This window comes from Sorex fumeus, unplaced genomic scaffold, assembly GCF_029834395.1.
Source record: "Sorex fumeus unplaced genomic scaffold, SorFum_2.1 ptg000041l, whole genome shotgun sequence".
NCBI lineage: Eukaryota > Metazoa > Chordata > Mammalia > Eulipotyphla > Soricidae > Sorex > Sorex fumeus.
The window spans coordinates 9,497,301-9,522,394 of record NW_026606098.1 but is presented as its reverse complement, the minus strand read 5'-3'; the positions used below and the strand labels follow the sequence as shown (position 1 = coordinate 9,522,394).

At 58.3% G+C, this 25,094-nt stretch overlaps 3 protein-coding genes across 10 annotated transcripts; 2 read left to right on the top strand and 1 right to left on the bottom strand.

Moving 5' to 3' along the window:
- Positions 1–252: 252 nt before the first annotated feature.
- TMEM205 (transmembrane protein 205) lies at positions 253–3,407 on the bottom strand. 6 transcript variants are annotated; one of them, XM_056119335.1, is made up of 4 exons: positions 3,290–3,407; positions 2,764–2,970; positions 2,499–2,662; positions 253–614 (listed from the first exon to the last, which is right to left on the bottom strand). In XM_056119335.1, exons 2-4 carry the CDS (start codon positions 2,861–2,863, stop codon positions 309–311), a joined length of 570 nt encoding a protein of 189 aa, XP_055975310.1. In that variant the 5' UTR covers positions 2,864–2,970; positions 3,290–3,407; the 3' UTR covers positions 253–308. The 6 variants fall into 6 exon arrangements, with proteins under 6 accessions (XP_055975310.1, XP_055975313.1, XP_055975311.1 ...); XM_056119338.1 differs by having other exon boundaries at positions 2,764–2,872; positions 3,290–3,391; XM_056119336.1 differs by having other exon boundaries at positions 3,225–3,330.
- A 200-nt stretch (positions 3,408–3,607) lies between these two features.
- On the top strand, positions 3,608–10,652 carry CCDC159 (coiled-coil domain containing 159). The gene is made up of 11 exons (XM_056119515.1): positions 3,608–3,723; positions 5,584–6,016; positions 6,623–6,656; positions 7,442–7,530; positions 7,604–7,685; positions 7,778–7,973; positions 8,148–8,215; positions 9,196–9,272; positions 9,564–9,682; positions 9,898–9,980; positions 10,362–10,652. Exons 1-11 carry the CDS (start codon positions 3,692–3,694, stop codon positions 10,529–10,531), a joined length of 1,383 nt encoding a protein of 460 aa, XP_055975490.1. The 5' UTR covers positions 3,608–3,691; the 3' UTR covers positions 10,532–10,652.
- Positions 10,653–11,546: 894 nt separating this feature from the next.
- PLPPR2 (phospholipid phosphatase related 2) lies at positions 11,547–19,794 on the top strand. Of its 3 annotated transcripts, none has more exons than XM_056119274.1 (10): positions 11,547–11,704; positions 12,902–13,078; positions 14,051–14,130; positions 15,009–15,197; positions 15,356–15,491; positions 16,403–16,674; positions 17,535–17,711; positions 18,786–18,908; positions 19,151–19,202; positions 19,325–19,794. In XM_056119274.1, the coding sequence occupies exons 3-10, from the start codon at positions 14,065–14,067 to the stop codon at positions 19,666–19,668; spliced, it is 1,359 nt and encodes a 452-aa protein (XP_055975249.1). In that variant the 5' UTR covers positions 11,547–11,704; positions 12,902–13,078; positions 14,051–14,064; the 3' UTR covers positions 19,669–19,794. The 3 variants fall into 3 exon arrangements, with proteins under 3 accessions (XP_055975249.1, XP_055975250.1, XP_055975251.1); XM_056119275.1 differs by having other exon boundaries at positions 14,048–14,130; XM_056119276.1 differs by having other exon boundaries at positions 18,786–18,892; positions 19,325–19,507.
- Positions 19,795–25,094: the final 5,300 nt, after the last annotated feature.

Here is a 25,094-nt window from a genome sequence, read left to right as displayed (position 1 = left end):
CCACCCCTCCTCCCAGGTCAAGGGGGTGGAAAATCAGGCCACTGGGGGGACCAGATCAAGCCATGGCCGCACTGTGCAGTGCTGGCCCACAGTCACAGATAGTGCAGTATCCGGGGCCCGATCTGGGAGAGCCCGGCAGTGGGCAGAGCTGACACACGGTGAATCCTCATTGGTGGGGTGCACTTTGCTGCCCCCCCCACAGCACACACCCCATCTCCCTGCCTCTCCGCTGGACAAAGTGACAGTTGGCAGTTCCCAAAGTGTATGGATTTATTTCGAGCCCCAGCGGGGCCAGAGGCAGTGAGCAGCTACAGGCTGCGGAGACCCAGGGCGAGGCCGGCGAGACAGAGGCCGTTGGCCAGCAGACAGCCCAGATTGCAGAGGGTCGACATGCCGTGGTAGCGAAAGAAGGTCTGGCGCAGGGCTTTGTACTTGGGGTCCTGGGCCTGCAGCTGGCGGTAGGGGTCAGGGCCCCGGCGGCTGCCCGGCGCATCCTGGCCCAGGCCGCGCTCCTTCTCCACCCTGTACAGCGCCCACATGGCCCCTGAGGTCCGGGGCTCCAGCCAGCGGTCGTTGACGGCAGCCAGCACCAAGCTCAGCAGGAGCAGGAAGACCTGCAGGGTTCCAGGGATGAGAAAAGCCAGAACTCCGGGCAGGAAAACCCCACCCACGGCTGGGTCCCCTGGTGGGCTCAGCGCCTTCCTCGAAATCCAGACTAGCAGCCCCCAAGGGGAGGCTCCACCATCTGCATTGTCCCCTCTCCCAAAATTCCTTGAGTCTCATCTCCTTTGATATCCCGCACTCCTGGTGGTGCTCAGGATTGACTCCTTGCTCTGTGCTCAGGGCTGACTCCTGACAGAGCTTGGGGGACTGTCTGTGAGGTCGGGTATTGAACCCGGGTCTGGGGCATACAAGCACCACACGCTGGTGTATCTCCCGACTTGCTACCCCAATTTGGGACAGAACAGATGTGAGATGTGTCCCCTTGTCCCCCCGCCTCATCCCCCAACATTATCCTCTGTGGTCTCAGAACAGATACTGTTCCCACAGGAAGCAAATGAAAAGGTCGGGGGGGGGGGGGGTCAGAGAAACAGTCAAGGGGTGAAGGCACTTGCCCCGCATTCTGCCAATCCTGATTTGAACTCCCAGTGCTGCATATGATCCCCCAGCACCCCCAGGAATCAATCCTGAGCACAGAGCTAAATACTCTGAAGCCCCAAGTTCCATCACAGACCACAATCAAGAGTGGCCACAGGGGTTGGAGCGATAGCACAGCGCTAGCTCATTTGCCTTGCATGTGGCCAACCCGGGTTCGATTCCCAGCATCCCATAGGGTCCCCCGACCACCATCAGGAGTAATTCCTGAGTGCATGAGCCAGGTGTAACCCCTGTGCCTTGCCAGGTGTGACCCTAAAAGCAAAAAAGCAAAAAAGCAAAAAAAAAAAAAAGAGTGACCACAAAATCACAAATCAACAAATAAAACAAAAGGTTTGCCATGGGGTTGGCGTGATGGTACAGGAGGGCATTTGCCTTGTCGGGGGCAGATCCAGGCTCCGTCTCAGAGTCGTCACACGGTTTGCCCCTAACCCCTGTCACAAGTGATCACGGAGCTCAGAGCCAGGAGTCAGCCCTGACACAGTCGGGTGCAGCCCCAAAAACAAAACCCGGAAGGTTTGTCAAGGCCAGGGAGTCGCCACAAAGGGCTGGAACTTTGAAGCCCCAAGTTCCATCACTGGGGTACCGGGGGTATTCCAAGAACTGCCACGTGTGACCACCGAAGCCCTCTGGGCGTGACTGTGGCCCAAAAAGTTAGCCAAGTTCTAGGTACCCATAATCCACACGTGTCTATGGGATTATGGGATTCCTGCTTTTTTGAGGGGGCACCAGGAACCTCCAGTGGTCACTCCCAGTGCCGCTTTGAGTGGTGTTTGAGGGAAATCTGCAGTGGTGACATTAAGCCTAGGCTCCCACCTGCAAAACTTGAGCCCCATTTATCTCCTGGGGGATCGGGATTATTCTGGCAATAGCTCAACGATTCCCAGACCCTCCCTGCTCCCCTCTGAGCAAAATAACAGGGATGGGGGCAGGGCAAGATAAAGAAATCCGATTCACAGATGGTTCCTGGCCTGGTGGCTGGGGGCAGGAGACCAAATTCCCAGTAGAGCTGGTTTTCAAACAATGAACCGAGGTCAGTGCCCTGCGCCCAGCTGAGTCACGACAGCTTGGCAGCAGGCCCAGCCAGGAGGAGAGGCAGTCGCAGTAGTGGAAGACACACCGGGGTCTGGACAGGGCTGCTGGGAACAGTTGTACAGGCTGTGCACTGCTCAAGAGTTGTGAGGGGGCAGGGGAAGGGGGGAAGCCAACTTAGATCCTCCAGGAAAAACGGGGCGCTTCATCGTTAGGGCTTTTAAACAATTCCCCTCAAGATGTGGCCAGGGGTGTTAAGTGGGGAGGGAAGAAAGAGGCTTTGGAGGGGGGTGGATCTCGAGGCCTCCTACCTGGCTGGACTCCCAGAATGTGATTCGAGCCCAGGAGTACTGTGAAGCCAAGACGCAGAGGTTGACGAAGGCGCAGGCCACAGAGACGTGAAAGTAGAACGGGAAGAGTTTGCTCTGCACGAGGCCAAAAGTGTGCCGGGGGAGGCCTCGGAAAAGAATGAAGCCTGTGCGGTGCAGGGGATCGTACACTCACGTCAGGACGGCCTGCCCTGGCCCCCGCGTCCCCAACCGCGGTTGTCATGCTTTCCAGGCCGAAGATCCCTACCTGAGGCGAAGGTCACCCACATTTGCATGCCCCAGGCCCCTGACAAGACCAGCAGATGAACCACCCTGGCCAGGCCGCCCAGGGGTGCACCCTCCTCCATGCTGCAGGCCTGGAAAGGAGGCACCGGAGGCTCAGAGCTTGGCCCAGTGGCCTGCAGATGCTGGCAGCCGAGTTCAGGCCCGGCTCATGGTCATTCTGCAGAGATCCCTGGGAAAACAGAGCAACCACAGGGAATCCCGCGACTGTCCCCCACTTCATCTCTCCATATAAAGCACGTCTGTACCACGGTCTCTGGACCTCAACCTCCGGGACGCCCCAATTCCAACCCCAGCAGCTCCAAAGCGTGCATGCAATCCAACCCACCACAGGTCTCTAGAGCAAAGCACCCCCATCTCCCGTAACACAGCCTCTGATTTCACGATGAACTCCCCAAGATCACGCCCACCGCGGGGAACCCCGACCTCAACCCGCAGCACCCGGAGGCGCCGGCTCCGAATCTCTCGGGTCAGGCTGGCTGGCTCAGTACCTCAACTCCCGCGTTCCCGCGGTCGCCCCAGCACCTCTTCCGCCACCTCCTAGCCTAGGGCCACGAACTCGCCCCGCCTCCTACTGGGCCCGAAGCCAATCGGCTCTTAAAATTGCTCCCTCCGCTCCCGCCCTCTAAGATAGGAACTAGTCGATTCGCAGAAACGCAGCCTAAAATCCCGCCCCTGATAGGGCTTTCCTCCTATCACATCGCGATTTCTAGGAGTGGCGGAAGCGAGAAGGCGCCAATGAGGCCTGGGTCTACACCGGAGGGGGCGGAGCCGAATGCAAGCCACGCCTCTCTCTGTGACTCTACCTTGGGGTTCGGAGCGTTTGACCGCAATGGTGTCCCCACTGGGTCAGATTTCAGCGTCACCGCGGGGGACCGGCTCCGCGGTTCCTCATGGGAAAGCATGAGCAGGTGGTACGTGAGAGGTGGGTGAGGAAAAGGGTCAGGATCCCGGAGGGCTCAGCGGTCATGGCCTCGGGGGTCCAAGCTGATGACCCCGCCCCCTCCCCGACAGAATTCTCCCGGGACAAATTTAGGGAGAAATTGATGTGGAAGGGGCAAAAGGAAGGGGGGCCTCGCCCGGGGATCTGTCTCCGTTGGTAGAAGAAATAGCTCTGCCCTTCTCCGTCCCTATTATCCCTGCTTCCTAAAATCGCGACACGGGCACGGAGCGGACTGATTTTCTTAATTCTAACACCCCAGGAAGATGTGTCATCCCATTTGGATGCCTGAGAACCCTGAAGCATGCAGGAATTCAGTAACTAAAAGGGGCAGAGCTGGGATTGGGACCTAGTTGGAAGATGGCCCTGGCTTAATCCTCATACTGGACTGTCAAGGGTGTCCCTAGGGACAGCTATTTTTATTTTTTATTTTTATTTTTTTTTTGCTTTTTTGCGTCACACCCGGCGATGCACAGGGGTTACTCCTGGCTCTGCACTCAGGAATCACTCCTGGCGGTGCTCGGGGGACCCTATGGGATGCTGGGAATCGAACCCGGGTCGGCCACCTGCAAGGCAAATGCCCTCCCCGCTGTGCTATCTCTCCAGCCCCTGGGACAGACATTTTTAAAGGGTGTGAAACCTCCGAGTGGCGGCCAGTCCTCCCAGAGATGCTCAGAAAGTAGTTTTTGTTCTTTTGCTTATTTATTTATTTATTTATTTATTTTTAAGGATTAGGGGCTGGAGAGAGAGCATAGTGGGTAGGGCACTTGCCTTGCACACAGCTGATCTGGGTTCAATCTCATCCCATATGGTCCCCGATCCCTGCCAGGAGTGATCCCATAGCACAGTGCCAAGAGGAGCCCTGAGAACCACCTACTGGTATGGCCCCAAAACAACAACAAGACAAAATATTAAGGGGTAGGGTTGGGGATATGGCTCAAGTTGTAGAGTACACACCTTGCCTGTGAAAAGGCCCTGGGTTCGATTCCCGGCACTGCCACATGGCTCCACAACAAGGAGATGTTTGTCTAAAGGAAGCGGGCCAGAGACATGCCAAGGTAAGGCACTGACTTCACATGCAGCCGACCTGGTTCTAATCTCAGCGTGGCTTAGGGTCCCCTGAATACTGCGTGAGCCCTGAGAAAAGCCAGGAGTAAACTCTGAGCACCACTGTTGTGGTCCCAAAGCAAGAATTAAGGAAGATGTTACAGAGGAAATTCTGGTAGGATTTTGGGCTGGAGTGATAGCACAGTGGTAGGGCGTTTGCCTTGTGCGCAGCCAGCCCAGCCTCACCGGGTTCGATTCCTCCGCCCCTCTCAGAGAGCCCTGTGAGCTACTGAGAGTACCTCGCCCCCGCGTGGCAAAGATGGCAAGCTCCCCGCGACGTATTCAATATGCCAAACACAGTAACAACAAGTCTCAAAAAAAATGGAGACATTACTGGGCCTGCTTGAGCAAATCGATGAACAACGGAAGGACAGTGTTTTAATTTATAGTCTTCTTTTGTGGGTGGACCCTCTGCAAGTGTTCAGAATTTTCTTCTGGCTTTGCACTCAGAGATGACTCCTGACAGGACCAGGAGGACCATAAGGGGCCCCCAGGATGGTACCTGGGTCAGCTGCATGCAAGTTAAGTGCCTTACCCACTATACTGTCTCTCTGGCCCACTGGTAGGGTTTTGAGGGATGCATAGGAGTCCTCTAGATTCCTGAGCCAGGGATTAGAACACTGGACGTAGGGCCTAACTGGGACAGAATAGAAAGGACTCAGGCTGTAGGGTGTGTCAAGGAGAGTTTGGGGGTGTGGGAGCCAAGTCTGACTGGCTTCCCTCTCCTCCATCCCAAAGCGACCCTCTTCTGGCTGGCCTGCCCCAGGACCCCGACTTCTGTATGCCTTGTCTGTTCTCGACTTCCGCCCATTCCAACGTGTGTGTCTCAGCCAGCGGGAAGTATGAACAGCACTGGAAGAGTTCCCAGAGAGGACATGCTGGAGCTGGGGAACCCGGAGCAGCGGGAGCGCTCCCTGGGGGACCGCTGGAGGCCCTCACCTCTCCCGATACACCCTTGGACAAGATCTCGGATTCTGCTGTTCCCTGGTCCAAAAGATTTGAGACCGCGGGGCCGCCAGCAGCCGCTGAGAACTCTGAGATCAGCACAGACTGGCAGCCATCAGGGGTCCCTAGACGTCAGGCCAATGGGTCCGCACTTTCCTCTCACCCGGAAGCCCAGGAGCACCCTCACACTCCGGACATTGTAAAGAAGACTCACAGCATCACTAAGGTCACCCTGCCAAGAAATTCCATCTACTGATCCAGGGTGGGGGGAGGGTGTCCTTTTTGGGGGGCGGTACTCAGAGTGTTCTCCTGGCTCCTGGTGGTGCTCGGGGCACCATATGCAGTGTCAGGGGTGGGATCAGGGCCAGACCCCTGCAAGATACCTGCCTTACCCCTGTGCTGTTTCTCCACCCCCAACGGGAGGTCCCCCAAGAACCCTCACGCTGGTGATTCCCGACGCTGGACCATGCGGGGCCCCACTAAGCAGGTCTTAAAGGACAGGCAGTGGAGCTGAGATGCAATTGTCTGAGATTTTTTGGTTTTTGGTTTTTGTTTTGGCTTTTTGGGTCACACCTGGCGATGCTCAGGGGTTACTCCTGGCTCTGCACTCAGGAATTACTCCTGGCAGTGCTCGGGGGATCCTATGGGATGCTGGGGATCGAACCCGGGTCTGCCATGTGCAAGGCAAATGCCCTACCCGAAGCGATTGTCTAAGTTTTGGCTGTGAGAACCTTGGGCAGAGGGACACGAGGCGGAGGAGGAGGTGGCGCTCAGCCCCACTCGTGTCCAAGGCCCCCATGAGATGCCAGTGTGCCCTGTCCCCTTTCCCTAGAAACCTTCCGACACCAGTTCTTCCAAAGGCAAAGGTGAGAACCCGCGCTCCAACAGGGCCGAGAGTCCCTTCCGCCACCTGGGCCCCAGCACCACTGGGAGTGTCCCCTGAGCACAGCACCAGGATCGGACCCTGAATACCACCGGGTGTGATTCCCCCAACAAAAGAAAAGAAATTCCCCTCACTTCCTTTCGCCCCTGCCCACCCCCCGCCTCCAGAGACTTGCCCTCCATCTTCAGCCCTTTTTTGGTTTTTGGTTTGGGGGCCACACCCAGCAGTGCTCGGGGCTTACTCCTGGCTCTGCGCTCAGAAATCCTACCTGGCAAGCTCAGGGGACCACCTGGGGTTCTGGGGATTGAACCCAGAGAATCACTCCTGCAAGCTCAGGGGACCATATGGAGTGCCGGGGATGGAACCCAAGAAATCACTCCTGTAAGTTCAGGGGACCATATAGGATGCTGGGGATTCAACCCAAGGAATTACCCCTGGCAAGCTCAGGGGACCACCTGGGGTTCTGGGCTTGAACCCAGGGAATTACTCCTACAAGGTCAGGATACCACATGGGGTGCCAGGGATCGAACCCAGAGAATCACTCCTGCAAGGTCAGGGGACCATATGGGGTGCCGGGGATCAAACCCAGGCTAGCAGGTGCCTCCCCACTGGGCCATGGCTCAGGCTTCCATCCTTAGCCCTGATGTTGCCCAGCCTCTGCCTTGTCTCCAAGAGTCACCCCTCCAGGGTCCCTCTCACCTCACCACCCCCTCAGCTGACCTTTGCCCTGCTCAGGCCCCGCCCACTCCCTGCCTCCCCTGCTCGCAGCTAAGTCCTCCCTGGGGATCGCCGATGCCCAGAAACTCCTGCGGTGTGAACTGGAGTCCCTCAGGTGCCAGCTCCAGGCTCAGACCAAGGTGAGCAGCCTGGCCCCTGGGCCCCGGTGCCCCCCAGCCCCAGCCCCTCAGGCCTGACCTGTCCCCGACCCAGGCTTTTGAGTTCCTCAACCACTCTGTGACCATGCTGGAGAAGGAGAGCAGTCTGCAGCAGACCAAGATCCAGCAGCTGGAAGGCGAGTCCCGGGTCGGGCAGAGATGGGGGCGGGGGGGGGGGGAGGGGGGGGGCCGAGCTGGGCTTGCTGACCCTGCCCTCCCGCCTCTGCAGAGCTGCTGAACCTGCCTGGGCACCAGTCGGAGAAGGAGGGCTGCAAGTGGGGCTCGGAGCAGGGCCCCCAGCAGCTGTGCGAGGCCCTGGCGCAAGGCCTGCGGGGGCTGGAGAAGACCTTGCGGGACAGCGAGGAGGTGCAGCGGGCCCGCACCGCGCGCTGCCTGCAGCTGCTGGCCCAGGAGATCCGCGACAGGTGGGGGGGGGGGACTCGTCACAGCGTGGGGGGGGCTGTGGAAGGCTTGGCATCGGGGAGACAGCAGGCTGGTGGGGGTGTGTTTGTATCAGTGGGGGGAGGCCAGAAGGCAGGAAGAAGGGACGGGGGAGGGGAGCGGGCGGAGGGGGCCTCAGGCTGCTCTGCTCCCCTCAGTAAGAAGTTCCTGTGGGAGGAGCTGGAACTGATCCGAGAGGAAGTGACTTTCATCTATCAGAAGCTTCGTGAGTGGGGCTGGAGCGCCAGGACAGCGGGGAGGGCATGTGGCTAACCCGGGTTCTATCCCCGGCATTCCATGTGGCCCCCCAAGCACCGCCAAGAGTGATTTCTGAGTGCAGAGCCCTGAGTGTGACCCCAAAACTGCTCTGCGCTGCCCCGTGTAACAGTCATCCCACTGAGCATCTACTTGCTTGAGCGGGCGCCAGTAACGTCTCCATTCCTCCCAGCCCTAAGGTTTCAACAGCCTCTCCTCTCGTCCTTCCCAACTCTGCCATATTGGAGGCTCTTTAAGGGCCAGGGTCTCTCTTTAATGAGACCCATTATTGCTACTGTTTTTGACCCAAAAAGGTAAAAAGGTAAAGGCCCTCCCGTTGTTCATCGATTTGCTCGAGCGGGCCCAGTAACGTCTCCATTGGAGATTTTGTTGTTACTGTGTTTGGCATATCAAATACATCACTCTCAGTAGCTTGCCGGGCTCTCCGAGGAGGAATGACCCAAAAACTAAAACAAAAAATTACTAAAGGGGCTGGAGCGATAGCACAGCGGGTAGGGCGTTCGCCTTACAAGCGGCCAACATGGCCGACCCGAGTTCGATTCCTCCGCCCCTCTCGGAGAGCCCGGCAAGCTACCGAGAGTATTCGATATGCCAGACACAGTAACAACAAAGTCTCCAATGGAGACGTTACTGGGCCCGCTCGAGCAAATCGACGATCAACGGGAGGGCCTTTACCTTTTACTAAAGGGGCCGGAGCAATAGTACAGCAGGGAGCACGCTTGCCTTAAATGCATCTGCCCCTGATTCGATCCCCAGCACCCAGCATGGTCCCCCAAGCCCACCAGGAGTGAGCCCTGAGCACAGCTGTGTGTGGCCCCCAAACCAAAAAGCAAAACAACAGCCCCATGAGTACCCATAAGAGCCCACAGCCAGGGTGGGTGGGGTCCGGTTCATGCGGGAACACCCTGAGTCTCGGAGTCTCCCCTAAAGAAGTCCAGGAGGAAGAGATTGCGGAGAACCTGGCAAACATCCAGAAGATGCAGAAGACCCAGATGAAGTGCCGCAAGGTGGGATAGGGGGATGCAGCCAGGGTTGAGAGGTCACAGCCACCCCCCCCACCCCCATGCTGGAGTCAGGGGCTGGGATTCACATCTCAGCTCCCGCCCCCCGGTGCAGTGAAGACTCGAACCAGCCATGGCTACAGCTCCCTGGCCTCATGGATTCATCTGTGCAATGGGCATAGCCCCACAGATTCTGAAGGGACTTGGGCGGTCAACACTTGGGAGGCAATTACTGAGCCCCTTTCTCCCGACATGGCCACGATCCAGGCTAATGGCTCACCTCAGCCCGCACCCCAGGTTCTCAGCAGGATGAGGCATCAGGGCTGCGATGTGTCCAAGTGGTCAGAAGACGATATGCCGATGGGAAGCCCCAGCTCCTGGAAGAGCGACCTCCAGAAAGAGCTCAGTGACATATGGTGATGCCCAGCCCCCTGTCATCCCTGACCTCCAAACCCTGATCCCTGCTGCCCTGCCCACACACTGCCCCCAGACGAAACAGAGACAATATAGTCCCCAAGCACCCTGGAAGCAAGCACACAGCTTCCCCCCTCACCACACCCCCTTCCCAGGACTCAACTCTGTCCCCAGCCCCGAGCACCCCCAGGTCTCCCAGCACCCCCTCTTCCTGCAGGTGCGCCGTGCACATGCTGCAGAACTCCGTGGACTGCGCCTCAGTGCCTGTGGGGGGCCGGCCCAGGGCCATGGGCCTCAGGGGTGAGGCATCTTGGGGTGCAGGGGTCACTCACAACTTCACTAAGGAATGTCCTAGAGATCGCAGGAAGGGGACTTGGGAGGGTTCATCCACTGGCTTCTTTGAGGGTTGGGGGGGCGGGTGGATGGAGAGAGACCCCAGGGGCTGGAGCACACAGGAAGCCGGGCTCCCTCCTAGCATCCCACGAGCAGCCTCGAGCACCCCAGGGGCTACTCCCCCCAAAAAAACAAAAGAAGGCCAAGGGGGTGACATGCTAAGGCAACTGAGTCTACTATGCGGTCACGTTGATACAGCTTCAAGGGACATGGGCCCAAAGACAAGGCGGTCCCTCAAGGGTGACACTCAGTGCCTGCACGTGGGGGACAAGACCTGTACCTTCCCAACAGGGAACAAGGGACACCTCTGCCTGAGCCCTCCGCTCCCCTGCTGGGACTCAGACACTGACTCGGACCCTCAGCAGCGGCCATTCAGCAAGAGCTGCTGCCCACTGGGTGTGGACCTTCCCCTGACCCCCTCACCCCTCCTGGAGCCCCACAGTGTGGGGTGCCCCTAAATCCCAGCCATTTGCTCCCAGAAGGCTGGGGGTGGGGGTCGCGTGCCCCCAGGCTGGGTCCTAACGCTCTCTTGAGCAGCTGGGGCTGCTCTCTCCAAAGACCCCCTCAGAGAGAAAATAAAGAAGATGAGCCCCTTCTCTGGCTGTGCTTTCCCAGTCCTGTGGCAGGGCTCGGTCACATTCCCCACCGGAATCCTCAGCGTGGATACCCCAAGGCCCACTTGCAATGCGCTTCTAAGGGGTCCTAGAGTTAAGGAATTTAGTATCTTGGGGCTGGAATGATAGGACATTGAGGAAGGTGCTTGCTGAGCCAGGTTTGATCCCCGGAACCATATATGATTCCCCGAGCCGGCCTGGAGAGATCCCTGAGCACAAAGCCAGAAGTAAGCCCTGAGCATCAATGCATTTGGCCCCCAAAACAAAAACAACAAAACGGGCCAGAGCCATAGTACAGCGGGTAGGGCGTTTGCTTGCACGCAGCCGACCCAGGTTCAATCCCCAGCATCCCATGTGGTCCCCCAAGCACCACCAGAAGTAATTCCTGAGTGCAGAGCCAGGAGTAACCCCTGAGCATCACCAGGTAGACCGAAAACGCAAAAAAAAAAGGAATTTAGTAGCCGGTAAGGTCAGGGTAAAGACCATCTAGAAAGGACCAGGTGAGGGGTTTCCACGCTGGACACACCAGTTTTCTGCAAAGGGGCGAGGGGGGTTGGGGGGGATGAAAGAGGGGACGTAAAGAATCTGGCCTTCTGTCTCTATGGCCCTAAAGGGACAACAGGTCCAGGTAGGTCGCGTCCCTGGGTCTCGCTCTGGCATCCAGCTTCTCCCAAGAGCACCTTGCCCCGAGATCTTCCTCTTAAACCCGCGACCCCCGCCCACCCCATCCTTCATTCCCTGGGAAAAGGACTCTGGCGGCCCCGCCCCCTAGAGCCCGGGGCCCCGCCCCGGAGCGCGCTCATAGGACGCCGCGAGCGCCGCCTCACAAGTATGTAAATGAGGCCCTCGAGACCCCGCCCCTCGCTCGGCCGCGGAGTCTGCGCGCGGCGGCCCGGCCGGGTCGAGCGCTTCTCCATCCCTGCATCCGCGGGGGCCGCGGTCCGTCAGTCTGTCTGTCCCGCGGCGCCGGGTCGTCTAGGGAAGATCGGGGACCCAGGCAGCGACTGCCTCGACCCGGTGAGAGGAGAGTCTGGGGCACCCGGGGCAGCCGCTCTCTTCGGCTTCCGACGACCCTTGATCTGTCCGGTCCGTCTGTCCGGCTGGGCATTGGATCCTGAGAGTTCCAGGCAGGAGGATGGGGAGACCTTTGCAGGGGAAGGGGCGGGGAAGCCACCAGCTGGGGCGTCCCTGCGGGCTGGGGGAGGGGAGCCCGGGGAGGGGGCGCCCCCTGCTTGGAGAAGGCCAGCGGGGCGGTGGCGAGTGTGTTTGTGTGGTTGTCATTATGTGTCCGCGTGTGGTTGTGTAACTGTCATTGTGTAGCTGTGCGACTGTCATGGTGTCTGGCTGATCGGCCTCAGAGGTGTGCGTGTGCATGTGTGTGTATGTGTGTGTGTGACTGTCTCCTGGGGCTGTCATTGTGTGGCGGTGGTACTGGTGCTGGTGCTGGGGGTTACTCGGAAGGTGTGTGTGTGGTGCCCGTGTTCCCCCAGCCGCAGCGGTGTGTCTGTGGTGGTGGTAGCACGCCTGACCGTTATTGTGTGGCTAATGCTGTGTGTGCTACATGATGGGGTGGGGGAGGGACGTCTTCCGTGTTCCCATGTGTGGCCACGATCACATACACCCTTGCGTGGCTCTGTGTACTGGCCATCTAGGCTGGACCGGGGACCGCCATGGTGCCCCTTGGGTCTCCAGCCATCAGAGCGCAGGCGACGCCGTGCCTGTCTATGACAGTCATCCAAAGCCTCAGGGCTGGGGGTGTGACCCGCTGTGACTTGTCCTGGGCCCTCTCCCCCGCTGTCTGTGGCAGCTGGCTGCTGTGTCTCGAAGTGGCTTCGGGTGGGGGGTGGAGGGGTGGCCCCCGCGGGTCCCTGCGACTGTGTGTGCTGAGGATTGTTTGATCTGTGTGGGCGTCTGTGGCAGTCGTGTACGTGCTGTGCTGTGGGGGGGTGCTGTGTGCGGTGGGTGTTGGGCACCTGTCTGAATGAGCCCGCCTGTCTTCTTCACCCACAGGCTTGGCACCCAGCTCGGTCCTGGCAGCTGCCATGCGCGTGTCCCTGCTAGGGGGGTGGGCCATGGCTACGCCTTGGATGTGGGATGGAGGTTCTGACCGTGGGGTGCACTTTGTGGGGGCCCGCGTGGGTGATCCTGTCTCGGTGGATGAGAGAGGGGCTGTGCCCGCTATGTATCTGGGACATAAGGTGACCCTCCCATCAGGTCACACCACGGAGCACGACGCGTGGAGGGGGCATCTGGCCCCGAATGCCTGCCCTCACCTCCCTGGACCTCAGTTTCCATATCTGTGCCATGGGCGGGACCACCCCTGCCATGCTGGTGCAGGCCACTGGGTGCAGCTGTGAGGTGGCCGACGGGAGGCCATAAGACCTTGCCCAGGTGAGGTGGGTGGGCACTAGCCTGTGTTGGCACGGGGCCACCCCTGGTGCTGGGGAGGCGTCTGCGAGGAGGAGGGGGCAGCTGGAGGCAACTCAGCTGGGAGGAAGGGGAAGGAGGGAAAGAGGAGAGGCAGCTGGGAGAGAGGGAGGGACTGGCCAGCTGCCCGCACCAATGCCCACAAGAGGGAGAGGCCCCTATGGGCTCTGGGAGAAAGGGTCTGGCCATGGGACATCCAGAGCACGGTGCCTCCTGCAAAGTATGTGGGGGAAAGATGGGACACCCCAAAAATCTAATGGGAGTGGGGACCTAAAAGGGGAAGGGAGGGCCCGAGCCATAGTACAGGGGCAGGGCGCTGGCCTTGCACACGGCTGACCCCGGTTCGATCCCCGGCACCCCAAAGAGTCGCCCAAACCCCATCAGGAGTGACCCCTGAATGCAGAGTAAGCCCTGAGCACGACCAGGTGTGGCCCCCCGACAAAACTAAATAAATGAAATGAGGAGTCATCCTGGGAAGGAGGAGAGGACACCCCAAAAGACTGGGCACAGGGTCTGCTGGGTGGCTTCGTGGCATGCCTTGCATGTGGGTGACAAGGATTCCACCTGTTCCTGGCCACCAAACCAAAAAACCACCCAGGGGGTTCCAACGCCTGGAGCACTTGCTTGGTGCACACTGGGCTCTGGTGGCTCTCAGCACTGACCCTGAGCACCCCGCCCAGCCCCCTGCACGTAGACTCTTGTATGTAGACTGTGGGGGAGACCACCCTAAATTCGCCGGTGCCTCTTGGGGGCTGGGTTTGAAGAGTCTTGTTTGGAGGTCCCCATAGCTCAGAGGTCACTGAAGGGCAGTCCTGGTTCCGCCGGGGCCTGGCCAGGAGCTCGAGGGGTGGGGCTGGGTGTGGGCGGGGTCTTCCCTGATACCCCCTGCCCCGTGCTCCTCCGTGGGGGGGCCCAACTTGTTTCCCCTCTCAGCAGGCCTGACCTTCACCATGGCAGGAGGGAGACCTCAGCTGAAGAGGAGCTTCTCCATCATTCCTTGCTTCGTCTTCGTGGAGGTGGGCAGCCCCTACAGTGCCCCCATTTCCCTGACTCCCTCACAGACTCGCAGCAGGAAGGGGAGCGGGGTGCCAGGCCCTGTCTCCCCTATTCCAGGCCCGCCATCCTGCTGCGTGGTCTCTGAAGGTGGCCGGGAGCTTGCACTCAGGAGGGACCCTGCCTGCACCCCCACCTTCCCATCCTTTCTGGGGGGCTATAGGCATTTCACATGTCCTCCTGGACCTCAGTTGTCTCTCTGTCAAGTGGGCAGAATTAGAGGCTTTCTCTCTCCACTTGGGCTTTTCGGAAGGGAAAGGCAGAGGTTGTTCCAGACAAGTGTCGCTGGTGTTGGAGGCCACCTTCTGTCGCTGCTACTGACTGCCCTATGAGCTGTCCCACTGGTTTGTTTCTCTGCCTCCGTCTCCCTCCCTCTCCCTGATCCTGTCCCTCTCTCAATTTTCTGTCCGGTCCCCTTCCATTCTCTCTCTCTTTTTCTCTTTCACATCTCTTTCCTTGTTTCCATTTCCATCATTTTTCTTCTCCATCTCTTTTTTGTGGGGGAATGCTCCCAAATAGTGCTCTGGATGCCCCTGTGTGGGCCCCTCCCAGTGATTGTCTGTCAACCAGGCCTGAGTTCAATGCAGGGACCAGAGGACGTGGTGCTGCTGGGGTCCTGTGGTGTCCGGGATCCCCTGAGTCACCCTGGAGGTGCTCCTAGGTCATGCCCAGGGATGCTCATGGGACCATATGGTACCCGAGACTGAACTGGGGTCAGCTGTCTGGGACGCATGCGCCGTGACCCCGTGATCTCTCTGCTTCCCTGTCACCTCTTTCCTCCCCCCAAAACACTGACTCCATCTCTTCTCTTTCCCCTGGTCTCACCCCTGCTGGGGGGCAGTCGGTGCTGTTGGGTGTGGTGGTCCTGCTCGCTTACCGCCTGGAGTTCACGGACACGTTCCCCGTGCACACCCAAGGGTTCTTCTGCTATGACAGCACCTACGCTAAGCCCTACCCTGGGCCCGAGGCTGCCAGCCGAGCGCCACCTGCACTTATCTACACCCTGGTCACCGCGGGGCCCACCCTCACAGTGAGATTTTGGGACTGAGGGGAGTGGATTATTGCTCAGACTGGAGGAAGACTGGAGGGCTTCCTGGAGGAAGGGGCAGAGGGGGAGCCACGGCGGTGAGGTAGGGTCACTGAGGAGGGTGGAGGGCTCAACTCTGCTGACTGGGCTGTTGCCCACAGATCCTGCTGGCAGAGCTGGCCCGTGCCTTTTTCCCTGCACCCCCCTCGGCCATACCCGTCATCAGAGAGAACACCATCGTTTCGGGGGCCTGTTGTCGCTTCACCCCCCCACTGCGGAGGCTGGTGCGATTTCTGGGTGAGTGACCCAATACTGGCGTGGGTGACGCAGGAGTCTTTTGCTAGGGCTGTCCAAGAGGGCATATAGGGTGGGGACAGGCAGGATGGAGGGCAAGAGCATGAGCATTGTAAGAAGACTCCAATGCTGCCAAAGGCCCAAGAGGCCAAGGGGGGCACAAGACATTAGGGAGCAGAGAGGCATGAGATGAAGCCTCCTGGGGTTTGAAATGTGTCCCAGGGGCTGAAGAGGTAGTACAGGGGTGAAGATCTTGCATGCAGGCCAGCAGGAGGGGCTGAGCCACAGCAGAGCAGGGAGGGATTTGCCTTGCACAAGGCCAACCAGGGATCGATCCTTGGCATCCCATATGCCCCCCTGCCTGTACCACCAGTGTAGCGTCAGGAATCATTCCTGAGCACCCCAGGTGTGGCCAAAAAAAAATTTTTGCATGCATGCACCCCAGTTCAGTTCCTGGTACTGTAGAGTCCCTTGAACACCGCTGGGAGGTTACCCCCTGCCAAGCACAAAGCCAGGAGTAGCCCCAGAGCACCACCAGGTTTGCCTGCCCCCTCCATACATAGACACTCCAAAAATGTCACAAAATAGCCTAATGAGGGTATGGCTCAACCCCTCCTGCTGGGTAGTGCTGTGGAGTGATTTCAGCTCCACGGAAGCCACCTAACAAAGGGCCCCTGGTCATTAAAGTCCCAGGGGCAAGAAGTGTGGAGTGCCACCAAAATGGTCCCTAGGAAAGAAGACTTATGGCCCACGTAATGGGGGACAGAAGCCGGGGTGTCCCCAACATGCTTCAAAAGCAGCCCTGGTGGGGAAAAAGGGAACTTAGGCGACCCACAAAGGGATTTGCAGGAGAAGCCTCCTTGGGGTGTCAAGATTTTCGCCGAATAAGCAAACCCCTCCACTTCCCTTCCCAGGAGTCTACTCCTTCGGCCTCTTCACCACGACCATCTTCGCCAATGCAGGCCAGGTGGTGACCGGCAACCCCACGCCGCACTTCCTGTCCGTGTGTCGCCCCAACTACACAGCCCTTGGCTGCCTGCCGCCCTCACCCGACCGGCCTGGGCCCGACCGCTTTGTCACAGATCAGGGGGCCTGCGCCGGCAGCCCCAGCCTGGTGGCTGCCGCGCGCCGCGCCTTCCCCTGCAAGGACGCAGCCCTGTGTGCCTACGCGGTCACCTACACGGCGGTGAGCCCCAACACGGGGGCAGCGGGGTACAGCTACGGCAGACTGTGTCTTGAGTCCTTGGAGACTCAAGAGGCCAAGCCCCGAGGAGGGCGGGCGGGTAAACCACGCCCATGTGGGCGGAGCCTACCCTCTTGCACCGCCCTGGCTCCTCCCCATGGTAGGGCCACGCCTCTCTGGGCGTGGCCTACCCTCCCATGAGACTCTGGGTTTCCTCCCAGTACGGAGCCACGCCTCCGTGGGCGGAGCCTATCCGCTCAAGGACCTTGACTCCGCCCCCCTTGGCGGGGTCACGCCCCCTGAGTCGATTCTTCTTAGCGCCAGTGAACCACATTACCCGCCTCTCATTAGGAGGTAGCTGTGTCCCCAGGATGGTACAGGTCCGGGATATTAGCTAGAACAGAGAGGTGGCCTTTATAGCTCGGCCCCTCAGGGTTTGGTTCCGCTCTTTGCTGGCCTGACCACGGCCCTGGCTGGACTATGCTGGAATTCTGTTCTTCACTTTCCCCTAGTCGCACGCCCTGTTGCTCTGATGCCTTTTCTTGTTCCCGGGACTGGCGGTTAGCCCTGATGATTTGAGAACCCCAATTTCTGGAACTTCTGGTCCTACACCCTGGGCTCGTGGCCACGCTCTCACCCTGCAGGAGTCTTCTTCCTCTCTAACTCATCTCAGGTCCTATCCCTGTCACGGTAGCCATGCTCCAACCACCGTAAGAGGGGTCCACAACTTCAATCCCCTACCCCTGGGTCCCCCCCAACTCTTTTCCTGCCCCCGGGCGCTCGGGGGCAGCTCTTCAGCGCCCCCTGCTGTTTCTGGACTTGGGCACGGTCCAGCGCCTCCTGACCAGTTTTGGCTCCCACAGATGTACGTGACCCTCGTGTTCCGCGTGAAGGGCTCTCGCCTGGTCAAACCCTCGCTCTGCCTAGCCCTGCTGTGCCCCGCCTTCCTGGTGGGCGTGGTCCGCGTGGCCGAGTACCGCAACCACTGGTCAGATGTGCTGGCCGGCTTCCTGACTGGGGCGGCCATCGCCACCTTTCTGGTGAGTCCACTTCTTCCTGCCCATCCTTCCATCAAGTCATCCCAGAGGATAAGGGGCAGCCAAAAACCCAACCACCCAGTAACAAAATAATATATTTCTTGTAATGACCACACCCCAAGGATGCTTCAGTGGGGGCAGAGGGTAGATAGGCTTGAACCCAGGGCCACCATGCATATATCACCTAAACCATATCCTGGCCCTAATGATAAATATATATAATTATGCATACATATGTATTTTATATATGGGAGCCATACCAGCAGAACTCGGGGGCTACTCCTGGTCTTGCATTGAGTTCCTTTCAGGGGCTGGGGTGATAGCACAGTGGGTAGGGCATTTGCTTTGTATGCAGCCAACCTGGGTTTGATTCCCAGCATCCCATATGGTCCCCCGAGCACTGCCAGGAGTAATTTCTGAGTGCATGAGCCAGGTGTAACCCTTGTGCATCGTGGAGTGTGACACAAAAAGTTCATTTCAGTGGTGCTTGGGGAATCATATGATGCCAAAGACCCAGCTCAGGCCTCATGCATGTAAACCTGTACTCAGCTATCTCCTGGCTCCCTAATGAAACATTTTTAAACATCAAGATGAGGGGCTGGAGAGATAGTACAGCCAGTAGGGCGCTTGTGCTGCATGCAGCTGACCTGGATTCAATCCCCAGCACCCCATGGAGTCCCTGAGCCCCACCAGGAGTGATCCCTGAGTAGACCAGGAGTTAGCCCTGAGCAAGCTGGGTGTGGTCCAAACACCAGTAAATAAAACAATACACATCAAGATGCCTATGAACCACCTGGAGAGAGCGCAGAAAAGACTGGGCACACTCAGGGATCCCCCAGCACTCCCTGGAGTGCCCAGAGCACTGAGGCATAAGTAGCTCTTGAGTACTACCAAATAGAAAAGGAGGGAGAAGAAAAAAAATGGGAAACCTCCCTATATGTAAATAGCACCTACCTCTCAGTAACGCGAGAAAATGCTCTGGGAGCTGGAACTCCATGCCTAAAAAGATGGGGGGTGAGATTTGAGATTGACCTTATTGGCACTGGACCCCCAAAAGTCCCTCTCCCCCTGTAATAGGTCACCTGTGTCGTACACAACTTCCAGAGCCGTCCACCCTCTGGCCAAAGGCTCTCCCCCTGGGGGGACCTGGGCCCAGCCCCCACTGTGGACAGCCCCCTCGAAAAGTTAAGTGTAGCCCAGGTAAGGGGGGCCGGGGGTGCTCCCGGCTGGAGCGGGTGGTGGGTACAGGGGGACCAGAGGTGCCAGAAGCCAGGCAAGAGGTGTGTCTCTGGGGGGGGGGGTTGTTCTCAGGGTGTTGTGTGTGTGGGGGCAGTCTGGGCTTGAAGTGCATGGCCCCCCAAGAATGCTGACTTTCCCACTGACCCCCTGCTGGAGGAGCCCTGGGGGGCCACTAGCCCCTTCCCTCTGCCTCTTTGTCGCAGGAACCCGAGACGAGTAAGCCGCCTGCGACACCTGCACGGCTCACCCCATCCAGTGAGTGCTGAGGGGATTGGGGGGTGTCAACGGTCAAAGGGTGAAGCTTCCAGAAGGCGTTCCGTGCCGTTCCCAGCTGCCTTTCCCCAAGCTCTCTGACGCCCTGCCCTCTCCCCCGCCAGAGCCGCAGAACTGTGCCCGCCGTGGCCACCTGATCCCCAGCTGCGTGTCTTCGCGGGCTCCTGCGATGTGCTCGTCGCCACGTGTGCCCCGCCCGCGGTTGCGGTCCGAACCCTCGCCCCTCCCGCTGCCCATGCCCCTGCCTGCACCGCCCCCCAGCCAGGGCCCTTCGCCCTCCTCGCCTGGGCCTGGGGGGCCGGGTGGGGGCGGCGGGCGTGGCCGGAAGCTGCTGCTGCCCACGCCCCTGCTGAGGGACCTCTACACCCTTAGCGGACTCTACCCCTCGCCCTTCCACCGGGACAACTTCAGCCCTTACCTGTTTGCCAGCCGTGACCACCTGCTGTGAGGCCCAGTCACACCCCCCCACGCCCTGCACCCCAATCTGCACAGTCCCCTTTTCCTCCCCTGCCACGCGCGTGCGTGTGTGTTCCGTGTGCGTGCCAAATCCCACGCCCGCCTCCCCGCCCGGGCATCCGAAGTCGGTTGGAGCTGGGGCGGGAGGTTCATCCCACCTCTCTTGCCCTCTAGGCCCCCAACGGGCCCCTAGCTCTGAAGTGGGGTCTTGCGATGTGGGTTTTTTTTCTTTTTTCTCAAGGCCAAAGGCTAAGCTCATTGGCTACTGGCCAGCCAATAGGCTCCCCTGGTTCTCAGAATTCTGCTACCACAGAGTTGACTCCGACCAATAGGAGCCCCAGAATTTGGAGCCCAGAAAGTTGACTCTAGCCAATGAGAGCCCCTGGTCCCCAAAAGTCCGACCCAACGTATAGTTGATTTCAGCCAATGGGAGCTTGAAAATCCCTCTTTCACCTCGCGCATCCTCTGGCCAGTGGGCTACTGCAGCCCCGGTTCAGGGTCGCGACAACCCTGGAGTCTGGGGAATTTCGAGGGTGGGTGGGTATGATTCCAGTCCATGGGGGACCGCCCATGTCTAAGCATATTCAGAGGAGAAATTTGGACTCATTGTCCGCGGCTGCTCCTCAGTTATCAGCGTCGGGCCAAGAGGGTGAGTAACCCCGTACCAGGGTCCCTGGGGCTCTCCTACGCCCTCCCCTACATCTCACCCAGATCCTTCTAAGTTCCTACTTCTGCAGGACTTGCCCCAGTTCAGAGGAATTGGGGTTCAGGGTGCTGTGTCTCCCCCTAAACCCATTATCTATTAGGGCTATGGAAAGGACTTTTTTTTCTCAGAACCACCCCCACCCGCACTCTTCACACTGCTCCCCCATGCCTCCACCTCATGCAGATGTGCCATGCTGGGGGGCATAGGTGGAGTGGAGAGGCTCCCCCACCATGGGCATCAAAAGGCAGAAGAGATACAACCCCCACTTTCCTGATCTCCTCATCTTTAATAAAGACCGGTTTGTAACAGAAGTTGATCCACTATTTTCCTCCCCCTGCTTATCTGGGGTGGGTGAGTTGTGGGGAGTCTTTCATCCAGATTCTGCCCATGGGGGGAACTGGGTCTAGGTATATTCTCACATTGTTTGAGGGTGAGTTCGGAGAGGTAATGTGGGGCCAAGGGAGCAGCGGTTTAGGTTGGAATCCCAGCTGTACCCTTCCTAGCTGTGTGTCCTCAGGAAAGTTAATTAAGCACTCCGTGCCCTTGGTTCAGGGTCTCCCCACTCCATCCCAGCCATCTCTCTTGTTTCTGTTCCTGACCATGGCGCCGGGGTACAGGAAATAGGGCAGGGCCCCTGGGGATCTAGACAGCAAATGGAGATGAGGAGGACCCTTAAGATCCAGCAGCATCTCTGCTATGAGAAGTGGATTCGAGAAGGGGCTCCCATGGTGAGATTCTGCCGATCCCCAGTTATCACGAATCCAACAGGCTTGGGGCAATAGCACAGAGGGTTAGGGATCCTCCTTTGGCACGAGGCTGACCCAGATTCGATCCAATCCCTGGCATCCCGCAGGGCCCCCTGAGCCCTGCCAGGAGTAATTCCTGAGTGCAGAGCCAGGAGTAACTTCTGAGCACACTGGGGTGTGACAAAACAAGAACAAAAAGAACCTAACAGACCCAGAAGGGTAAAAGGGTCAGTGTACCCCAGAAAAATGGCCGAACCCTTAGGGCTGGAGTGATTGTACAGTGGGTAGGGCATTTGCCTTGTATGTGGCCAACCCAGGTTCAATTCCCAGCATCCTATATGGTCCCCTGAGCACCTCCAGGAGTAATACCTGAGTGCAAAGCCAGGAGTAACCCCTGTGCATGGCCGGGTGTGATCCAAAAAGCAATAAATAAATAAATAAATAAATAATGGCTAGACCCATCACAGAGGCTCTGAAGGACTTCCGGCAGGACATTTGTGCCCATAACCACCCACGAGCCAGGGGGAGTCTGCTTTCCTTCACCTTCTCCTCCACCACCCAATCATTTAGTCATTCAGCAAACACCACGCACTGAGCACCTGTGGGCTAGGCACAGAGACATGAAGCCTCACAGCCCCCCCCCCCCGCAGCTTATATTCTGACTGACATGAGATGGGCAACAGACAGGATGCCAAAGCTGTCGAGGGAGTCAGCAGAAGCAACTGCAGGAAGGGCACAGAAGATGGTTCTTGCCAGGCGTCTGTATCGAAACGTGACTCGAGCAACAGGCGGTGACGCCTCGCTTTCATCGACTTCACTCGATGTGAGTAATCTGGCTTCCCCGCAGAGCAGACATTTCATTCCCTGCCGCTTGCCCTGGCCCCACAGGAGATTTGGACTGCAAAACGTGTCTGCACCATGTCCCCAGGGGCCAATTGGAAACGGTTCTGAATCCCCAGGGCCAGGGTCGGGGGGCTGGTGGGGCAGGGAAGGACCTCCCAGTGTAAACATGTGTAGGGACCAGGGAGCAGGTGCCGCGGGTCACAGCCTCTGCTCCAATTCTGGTTCAAATCTCGGGACAACATAAAGTGCTGAGCACCCTCAGGAGTGGCCCCTGAGCACAGAGCCGGGAGAAAGCCCTGGGAACAGTTGGGTGTGCTCCCGCCTAGAAAAAGAAAAATAGGGGCTGGAGCGATAGTACAGCGGGTAGGGCATTTGCCTTGCACGCGGTGGACCTGGGTTCGATTCCCAGCATTCCATATTGTAAAAATTCTCCAGGAAGATTTTTTACAGACTGACTACAGCGCTAAAGCCAGATTAGTCATTCCTAACCCTAGCAGGGTCCAAATCTAGTTATTACCTTTTGGATCATGACAGTGTTTGACCATGACCAAGCTCTTAACTTATAGTTAAGCATTATGGCACTTTGACCAGGCCCATCTCGATGCCAGGGTAGCACATAGCTTACCACTTGCCCTGGTTCCATTCAGTCCCTCGTCGGGACCCTGCTTTTGAGGGCGCTAGGAAGAAAGGGCAGCTGAGGCTTAGGTGAGAGAACAGATGCCCAGGAGGAACATATCATTGAGAGTCATGTTACAAAAGCATAGCATATACTGTCTTCTTGTGTCCATACAAAAAGGACATTGCTCTGAATAAACTATGCAAAGGACTTAGGGAGAAGAGAAAAACAATATTTACAAGTTAACAGAGCACAAAGAAAGAAGTTACAAATAAACACAGAGGAATGGGAGCACTGTGATGGGAGCAACCCAATAAGCTACCTGAGGCTATGCAGGAAGGACAAAAACAGTGTTATCCTTCATCATATGGTCCCCAGAGCAATACCAGGAGTAATTCCTGACTGCAAAGCCAGGAGGTAACCTCTGTGCATTGCCAGGTGTGACCCCCCCCCAAAAAAAAAAGATAAAGGAATTGAGGTTCCAGGTCTAGGACGTGGGATGGGAGGTGAGGCAGAGAGGTGGCGGAACCCTGCAAATATTGACAGCTGGGCTGAGGGGAAAACTGTGCGGCTGGAACCACGGGCAACGGGGGGCGAGGAGGGGGAATGAGGCGTGAAACGGATGAGAATCGCTGCTTCCAGGCTTCACACCATCCATCTCCGCCCTGGGCTGGCTGGCACGGCCGCGTGCTTTCAGCACAGCGGACAGCACCCGAGCCTGAGGCTAGCGCTGTCCGTGGTTCTGGACAAGAAAGGGTAAAGTGGGGGAGGGGCGCGCCGCGCCTGCGTGGCAAGCTGGCCATCTCCAGCCCGGCGCGGCTGCCCAAGTCCCTCAGGGTGGAGCCCTGGTGTCCCCCACCCCGGCATCGCGGGAGAGACCCCGCCCCCAAAGCAAACAAAAAAAGAAATCGGGTCAGGGGCGGCTCAGTGGCAAAACGCCTCCGCCTTCCCACCCATGTCCTGACCGCAGTCCCAAATCCCGCCCACAGGTGTGGCTCACAGACGGGTGGGGTGTGCGACCCCTGGCGATAAGCCCCAAGAATATGGAGCCTCAATATGGGCCTGTGTACAGCACCCCGCCCCCGCTCATGTCCACAGGTCCCCTTCCTCCAGAAAGCCCTCCAGGGAGAACCCACACTGATGAGCACTTGCTGTGTGCTGCACCTGGACCCACACTGTGCATAAACCACACACACACACACACACACACACACACACACGACTCAGCTGCCGTTCCCTTCGAGAGTGAGGCAATCAAATATGGAGTGTTGGAAGTAGGAAGTTCTTCCAAGGGAAAAGAGATACAGTGACGGGGTTTGAGCCTTGGCGAAGGTCAGGGTAGGTCTCTGAAGGCTGGGAACCAGGTGGGAATGGCACGGGGAACAAGTCACAGAGGGCAGATGAGACCTCGGGCGACCATATTCAGCTCTCTAGGTCAACACCCTCGTGGGGGCGTGTGCTGGGGTGTCTGATGATGGGAGGTGTTGCATAGTGAGGCTGCATGTGTGATGGGGGGGTGAGGTGCGTGCATATGTGTGTGTGTGTGTAGTACACTGATGTGGGGCCTGGTTGTGTGGGTGGGTGTCTGGGGGGATGTTCTGGAACCGTGTGCTGGTTCCAGAGGGAGCGAGCAAGCCCAGGAAATCTCAGTTCCTCCCTGCCCCCTAGTCTCCTGGCAACTACACCACTTTGAAATTACCAGGAAACCCAGTTGCCAAGGCAACGGGGGCGTGAGTGGCAGCTCGGGGGCCAGCCTGGGCGAGGATCCCCAGGAGGCCTTTCCCAGGAGGCTCACTCACCTTCCTCCTCCTCCTCTGTCTGTTTTCTCCTCCATCCTACTTGCCTCGCTTCATTCATTCAGCTAAAGAGCTGGAATCCCCCTTGGGGCTCTGCAATATGGAATGGAAGCGAACAGACAGACGGGGGCCAAGCTGTGGAACCAAGGGCTCTTCGTCCCACCTGGTCTCTTTCTCTCCCCGCCCCACCCCCATTCCCCACTTTGGTTCGTGACCCCACCTCCCCTTCGCAAGCCACAGAAAGATCCAGACTCATCTCTCAGAGATGGCTGCTGACGCTCAGGTGCTCTGGGTCCGAAAGATCAGGCAAAGAACGCACCCCCATTCTTCTCTGCTGTCACTGAGTGACATCCGCGGGAACACGCACAATCACGGCCCATCCCAGTGTTCCTCGGAAGAAGCTTAAGTTCCATTTCCCAGATGAGCACACGGAGGCCAGGGCGTTAAAGTCACGTGTCAGATTTGCCTTCAAGTCTGGAGGAGCTCGCAAGAAACGTTCGTGCCGCCTCCCCCCAGGGAAGGATCTTAGCTTCCTGAAACTAGGTTACTTTCGCCTACAAGGGTAGAGCTCGCGAAAGCCGAGAAAACTTTGATGGACAGACACATCCGTGGACCAATAGAAAAGTTACATGCCCTGCAACCAATGAGGCCTCGGCGTGGGCGGAACTAAAACCAGAAAGCGCGCGCTGATTGGCTAGAGATACGTTGCGA

Excerpts from the sequence above, each read along its gene's own strand:
- TMEM205 (XM_056119335.1), bottom strand. The coding sequence starts at position 2,863 with ATGGAGGAGGGTGCACCCCTGGGCGGCCTGGCCAGGGTGGTTCATCTG. Across the intron at positions 2,663-2,763 it reads GTGGGTGACCTTCGCCTCAG|GCTTCATTCTTTTCCGAGGC; the intron begins GTAGGGATCTTC and ends TGCACCGCACAG. Across the intron at positions 615-2,498 it reads CATTCTGGGAGTCCAGCCAG|GTCTTCCTGCTCCTGCTGAG; the intron begins GTAGGAGGCCTC and ends GGAACCCTGCAG.
- CCDC159 (XM_056119515.1), top strand. The coding sequence starts at position 3,692 with ATGGGAAAGCATGAGCAGGTGGTACGTGAGAG. Across the intron at positions 9,273-9,563 it reads CCCAGATGAAGTGCCGCAAG|GTTCTCAGCAGGATGAGGCA; the intron begins GTGGGATAGGGG and ends CCCGCACCCCAG. Across the intron at positions 9,683-9,897 it reads AAAGAGCTCAGTGACATATG|GTGCGCCGTGCACATGCTGC; the intron begins GTGATGCCCAGC and ends CTCTTCCTGCAG.
- PLPPR2 (XM_056119274.1), top strand. The coding sequence starts at position 14,065 with ATGGCAGGAGGGAGACCTCAGCTGAAGAGGAGCTTCTCCATCATTCCT. Across the intron at positions 14,131-15,008 it reads CTTGCTTCGTCTTCGTGGAG|TCGGTGCTGTTGGGTGTGGT; the intron begins GTGGGCAGCCCC and ends GCTGGGGGGCAG. Across the intron at positions 15,492-16,402 it reads GAGGCTGGTGCGATTTCTGG|GAGTCTACTCCTTCGGCCTC; the intron begins GTGAGTGACCCA and ends TTCCCTTCCCAG.